Below are 7,207 nucleotides of genomic sequence, written 5' to 3'. Positions count from 1 at the left end.
TCATTATTCATTCGTTAAAACCTACATCATCATCACCATCACTATCATCATCACCATCATCACCATCACCATCTTTATTGTATGTGGCAGTCAATGTTGAATAATCCGCTAGGCAAACATAACATTATGTATGTATGTGTGTTTGTATGTGTGTGTTTGTGTATTTGGGTGTGTGTTTGTGTCTGTGTCTGTGTGTGTGTGTGTGTGTGTGCGTATAAATAATGAAAGCGATCATTGGCATATATTGAGAATGGAAGTTAATACGATGGAGTGATGTGTGTTTACAGTTCAGTTTTATATTTCATAATCGCCATCATCGTCGTCTTCATCACCACTATCGTCATCATCATCACCATCGTCATCACCATCGTCATCACCATCGTCATCATCTTCTATATTACTGGCATCTTCATCGTTTTTTTTAGTTGATATCATCCTATTTCGCCAGCAAACCAACCGACGACCAACCAGCCAATCAATCACTCAATCAGCCAACAAACTAACCAACCAACCAGCCCACCAACAAGCCCACCAACCAGCCCACCAACCAACCAACCAACCAACTAACCAACTATCCCACCAACCAATCAACCAATCAACCAATCAATCAACCAACCAACCAACTAGCCAATGAGCCAACAATGACAACGGTCGTTCAAATAAGTGGGCGATAATCAATGGTAAGAAGTGCTCGGACGGGTAAATAGCTCAATGACGAAACCATAGACACGAGATGATGCAAAGGTAAATATTTAAACATAGAAAGTAGAATAATCTCTACTACTACTACTACTACTACTACTACTACTACTACTACTACTACTACTATTATTATTATTATTATTACCATCACCACTACCCACTCACTGCAGCTGCAACCACACGCACGCACACGCACGCCCACACATGCACACACTCAGGAAATTTGATTGTAATGTTAAGCAAGCACTTCAATTATCCTCATCGTCGTCGTCATCATCATATTCGCTCCGATTCGAGTATCGAAATTTCATGCCACACCATAATAATAATAATAATAATAATTAATAATATTAATAATAATAATAATTAATAAAAAGAAGAAGAAGAAAAAGTTGAAGAAGAAAAAGAAGACGTAGAAGAATAAGAACAACAACTACAAAAACAACAATATTAATAGTAACTACTATTACAATAATAATATATTCACACACACACACACACATACACACATACACACACACAGTGCATGTGGTAGGCGAAGATCTCTTTGCAGTCAAACCTGGTCACAGCACAACAATAGCTAGACGTCTAATTCTTGCAGTACAAAAAATAACTTCATTGTCTGTTTGCTTATTTTATGGTATTTTGAAAAACGTTTTTTTTATTTAGAACTTCTTCCATTTCTTTTCCCAGTGCGTTATTTGATTTTGGTCAACATATTTTTCCAAATAATGAGAGAGAGAGAAAATGAAAAAAAGATAGAGAGAAAGAGAGAGAGAGAGAGAGAGAGAGAGAGAGAAAGAGGATGTTGGAAAATGGAAAAATATAAGAAAGAGACAGAGAGAGACAGAGAGAGAAAGAGAGAGTGAATGAGTGAAAGAGAGAATCATAAAAATAGAGAAGACACTCAGATTGACTTTGATTCATCGCTTAAGTGGGCGATAATGTGTGCATATGACAATAACTCCAAAGATAATATAACAATTGTACGAGTTTCATGGACAAATAACGGATCTCTCAAATGATGTATATTTTCATGCTGAAGTATCAATGCATCAACGTGCACACACGCACGCACACACACACACACACTCTTACGCCATTCTCTCTCTTTCACACACACACTCACACACACACACACACACACACACATATATATATATATATATATATTTATGTGTGTGTGTTTTATAGATGTTATAGATGTGCCGAAGTTGTACACAAGAGTGTGTACAAAAAATATTAACGCATACAACTCTAAGTCGTCGTAACATCATAACCATCATCATCATAAACCGTCGTCAACGTCATCATTTGCCATCGTCATCATCATCATCCTGTTCATCATCATCTTCCTGTTCATCTTCCTCATCATCAAAGGAATATTAACCATTTGGTAGTACGGGAACAAAAAATATACTTCCGTAACATGCAACTCAAGTACCTAGAACATCATCATCGTCTTCCTCCTCACCATCATCTTCTTCCTTATCATCATCTTCCTCCTCATCATCATCATCTTTTTCCTATCATCATCATCTTTTTCCTATCATCATCATTGACATCACCATCGATTTAAATGATACAGCATTTGTCATTCTTCATAGCATTAGAAATACCATTAGTTTGTCGTTGTTATAATTAACATAAGTAATTATAATGGAAAAATTAACATAACCATCATCATCATCCATCGTCGTCACGTGATCACTACCATGAGCAGCAGAAGTGCAAACAGCAATTCGATCTGACGTCATCTCGAAATGCTGAGCGTTCATTGGCTGCCGCTATTGCGTGTAGATGGATGGAGGAACGGATGGGTGAACGAATTTGTTTAGTTACACTTTCATACCTCTTCCGGATAAAAAAATTTGATCGCGCACACACACATTCACATTAACACACACATTGCAGTATTAGCGCGTCAAGACAACAACAAGACAAGTAAAAACACGGAAACCACATTTTTTTGAAGATACATATGTGTGTACTTATTTGGCGTATATCCATCCGGTGTATCTGTACTTTAATAAATGAAAAACAATCCAGGAAAAAAAGTATTTATAAAACGTCGTAGCTTATTAAGACTAGCAGACCAGTTAGTAATAATAATGAATATATCAAAAATATTTTCATATTCAATAAAAAAGTCAGTTTCTGAAGTGTAAGAAAATTTCAAAAAAGTGTACAAATTAAATATTGATATCTATCTATCTATCTATCTATCTATCTATCTATCTATCTATCTATCTATCTATCTATCTATCTATCTATCTATCTATCTATCTATCTTTTTATTTAATCGCAAGAGTCTATAAAAAAATAAAAAATAACGAGTAGTTTTTCAATCAATCAACCAACCAACCAAATAGTCAATCAACCAATCAGTCAAAAGAATAGCTAAAGTACTGATGGTTGAGAGCGGAAGAAGCGGAGATCCGTGTTAGAGGATTGGGATCTAGCAAGGATTGCAACAGTTCGAATGTAGAGTCGGGGAGAGCGCTTATAAAATTCGCAGCGATCACTGCGGGAACATCATCAGTACCATCGTTATTATTATTATTAATGTCAGCAGTAGTAGTAGTGTTCTTATTATTATTATTATTATTATTAACGTCATTATCATTATCAACACCGTCGTTATTTTCACCACCACCATCATCATCTTCATCAGGACGATTACGACGACTCAGCCTGGCCGTAATGACAGATTTCCTAATTTCAGTGCACAGACTTTTCAAGTCGTTAGGTGGATGCTCAGGTGAGCAGAGAAAGTTTTTACCTAGACAAATATCGTGAAGGAATGAGTGAATGAATGAGTGAATGAATGGGTGAATGAATGAATGAATGAATGGGTGAATGAATGAATGAATGAATGAATGAATGAATGAATGAATGAATGAATGAATGAATGAATGAATGGAGTGAACAAGTGAATTAATGATGGTGGATGAACAAATAGTGCTGAATAAATAACTGACTAAATGATTGAGTGATATATAAATGAATGAATGGATTGATTGATTAAATGAAAGAAAGTTAAATTAATCAATTCATTGAACCATTGGTTCATTCGTGCATAAATTACGAATTACGTCAGCATAAACATTAACATTATAAATCCAAACATCAACGATGACGACATTAAATTGAACAGCCAATCAGAGTCAAGCGTTAAACCGACCAATAGCAGAGGCGGCATTCTTCATCTTTTGAAATCCCACCAATTGTGTGATGTGCAGCAGTGACGTCATGTCGTCAGGACTCTTGATCAGATTATTTTTGCCGCAGAGCAGCGACAGAAAGATGACGCCAGCGGCCCAAGTATCAACAGCTGTTCGCAGATCAGTCGTCAAATAATTATTAATTAATCAATTATTATTTAATTAATTAATTATAGTAACAATAAAAAACCATAGCAATAATAATACAATAAATAACCGCCAAATTAAAAATACGATTCAATCAAACAACCGGCCAATCAAAATTTAGCAAAAGACCAAACAACTAATCAAAATTAAACTAACATATGGAACAACCAATCAAAATTAAGCCAACAAACTAAACAACAGATCATAATTAAACTAACAAACCAAATGGCCAATAAAAATTAAGCTAACAGACCAGACCAACCAATCAACTTACCAGTAGTTTGATGTGGGTACTTCATGAGAACCTCAGGGGGCCGAAACCCTGGTGTGCCTGCTCTGGCTACGTACTGAGGAGGCCTGTATGTCAATCAATCAATCAATCCATCAACTAATTAATCACAATCAAATAATCAGTCAATCAATCCAATAATCAATCAAACAATCAATTAATCAATTAGCCACAATCAGTCAAACAATCACACTTCCTGACAAACTATTGAACAGCAATCCAAGGATATATAATAAAAAATAAACTAACTTAGCTAAGCAGATGCGACAGACATTCGGCTTCCCATAGCATCTGCACTGTTTTTGGTCTGATTGGGAAGATGATAATGCTAACTTGAGGGAAGAGTAATTTTTGTGAAATCTTTTTGAAAATTTTTTAACAAAATCATCTTTTATTATTGGCCTATTCTCTTCATTCTCACTATCAGCACCATCATCATCATTATTATTTTTATTAATATTATTATTGTTGTTGTTGAAGTTATTTACAGATACAGATGTCGTAATCGTTGTTGTTGTTGCCGGCAAAGATGACGACGATGACGACGATGTTGCTCTGGTTGATGAGGATTTTTCATTCGTCTTATTTTGATGGAGTCTCGTTTGAACTTTCTGAGCCAGGCCAAAATCAATCAGGGCAAACCTTGAATGACCAAATAATAATAATTATTATTATTAATAAAATAATAATTATCAATAATGAAATAATAACAATTATTAATAACAAAATAATAATAAAATTAATTATATTGAAATAACAACCAACATAACTAATAAACCAAAGCAATATTTTTAATGGTGCAAGTGCAAACTGGCAGACAAACCAGTGTAATTAATTAATAAAGTTTTGATAAACAGACAGACAGACTGATACCAAGACAAACAACCTCTTTTCAGTCCTGTTATAGAGAAAATTGCTAGGCTTGACATCCCTATGGATGATGTTGCTGTGGTGGATTTTGTTGAGAGCACCAAGCAGGGATCTCATATAGAACTGGATTTCCCTGGCACTCAAGTCCCAGACGTAATCCTGATACAGCAACGTCATTTAGGTTGGAAATTATCTCGAATTAGGACTTATTTATTTACTAACCCTATTATAGTAAATATTACTTAGCTAAATTATTCAACAGTATAAAAACACTGATACTCAAACTACAGCAACAACAATTGCATCAATTACACACAAACATCAACAAAAACGTAAACAAAAACAACATTACAGGTAGGAAATGACATTATCTTCATCACCCTCAACAAAAACGATGACGTCAATGACAAACAAACCTGAAACCACTGATGGTGAAAATGTGGCATGACAATGATGACGTCATTTAAATGCCTGACACAAGTTGTCAATCCAATTATGTTATCAGAACCTCTGAAATGAGATAATTAGCGTAATAGCAATTTATTGAAATTAAATAATAAAATTTTAAATTAGATTTTATAAACTCAAAAAGTAAACTAAAAAATAGGCAAAAATACACAAACAAAGAAAAGATACAAAATATACACACAAAAATGCTCTGCCAATGAAAAATGAATCAATACACAAACCAAAAACACCAAAATAAGCAAATAAATACCCAAGCTCTTTGAGACATCTTAATTCATTTTCAGTTCTGGATGGATGGCTTGTTGGCAGAATATATTTCAGGGCAAATTTTACCTCTGGGTGCCGTTTTAACGAAGCCAGATATACTAAACTGAATGTACCTGGAAGAAAAAAAATTTTTCATTTTATTTTCTAATTTAATTGAATATTTATAAAATGATGTTTTATGAACACAACAATAATAAATGGTAAAAATTAACAACACTACCAACCTGAACCAACTTGCTTGATAAAATCGAACGTGTTAAGTAGGTTCGGTATGTAGCGAGCAAACTGGGGTATGATCTCTCTACCAGAACAATCTGTGATTGGTCAATTCGATTCGATGATAGATTGTGTGATGATTGATGTTTGTTTAAAAATGTAACAAATAAATGTTGGTTACAAAATATTAATATTCAATTAATATTCAATTAATAATGTTTATTAATTTAATAATGATTTGATAAATTTAATTTAAAAAAAATTCATTTTATTTATTTATTCATTATTGTTATTGCAATATAATTCATTTTTTTTACAACTTTATAACTATGGAATATAAAATTATAATGAAATTATTTCACAATACAAATTTAAAAATAAATAAAATTACTAATTTAATATAAAATTAAATTAATTTTTTTTAAAATAGAAAACCAAAAACCATCAGACCCAATGTATTGATGTTGCTATCATTATTAAAATGCAATGACTTCAAAGAATTTTCATCTTCATCCGGATCGTTGCCTAATTTTCCGGATCTGTGAGACGTGTCGGACGAAGACATCCCCAAATGTCGAAATGAGAGCTGCAGCAACAAAATAAAGCGGCCGGCAAAACCAGAGCAAAATTTAAATAGGTTACAACAATGTTTTGACTTTGAAATAAGATAGTTATTTCAAGTTATGGAAAGTCACTAACGCAATAAATAAGATTGTAAAAACTAAATTTTTAAACTGAAAACTCTGAAAAAGTAGAATACTATAAAAATAAATAAATAGAAAAATATGCTGCATATCCGTTTATACATTATTAAATTATAATACGTTGAAATTAATCAATATATATATATATATATGTTTGTGTGTGTATTTTTGTGAGTGTGTGTGTGTTAGAGAAAGAAAGAGAGAAAGAGAGAGAAAAGTAGAGAAAATTAAACAGACATGGAAATAGGATGATAGATATAAAAAGAGAAAGAGGAAAAACCCAAAAGAGAAGGTATGATAGATAAAGAAAATGAACAGAA

At 33.1% G+C, this 7,207-nt stretch overlaps 1 protein-coding gene across 1 annotated transcript; it reads right to left on the bottom strand.

The window, feature by feature from the left end:
• Positions 1 to 2,650: 2,650 nt before the first annotated feature.
• HELRODRAFT_95512 (hypothetical protein) lies at positions 2,651 to 6,811 on the bottom strand. Its single transcript, XM_009027021.1, has 9 exons — positions 6,634 to 6,811; positions 6,192 to 6,281; positions 5,951 to 6,080; positions 5,649 to 5,742; positions 5,249 to 5,391; positions 4,612 to 5,004; positions 4,348 to 4,430; positions 3,887 to 4,036; positions 2,651 to 3,484 (listed from the first exon to the last, which is right to left on the bottom strand). The coding sequence occupies exons 1-9, from the start codon at positions 6,746 to 6,748 to the stop codon at positions 3,087 to 3,089; spliced, it is 1,596 nt and encodes a 531-aa protein (XP_009025269.1). The 5' UTR covers positions 6,749 to 6,811; the 3' UTR covers positions 2,651 to 3,086.
• Between the last annotated feature and the right edge of the window lie 396 nt (positions 6,812 to 7,207).

This window comes from Helobdella robusta, assembly GCF_000326865.2.
Source record: "Helobdella robusta unplaced genomic scaffold HELROscaffold_5, whole genome shotgun sequence".
NCBI lineage: Eukaryota > Metazoa > Annelida > Clitellata > Rhynchobdellida > Glossiphoniidae > Helobdella > Helobdella robusta.
The sequence above is the reverse complement of the archived record's forward strand: the minus strand, read 5'-3'. Positions and strand labels throughout refer to the sequence as shown.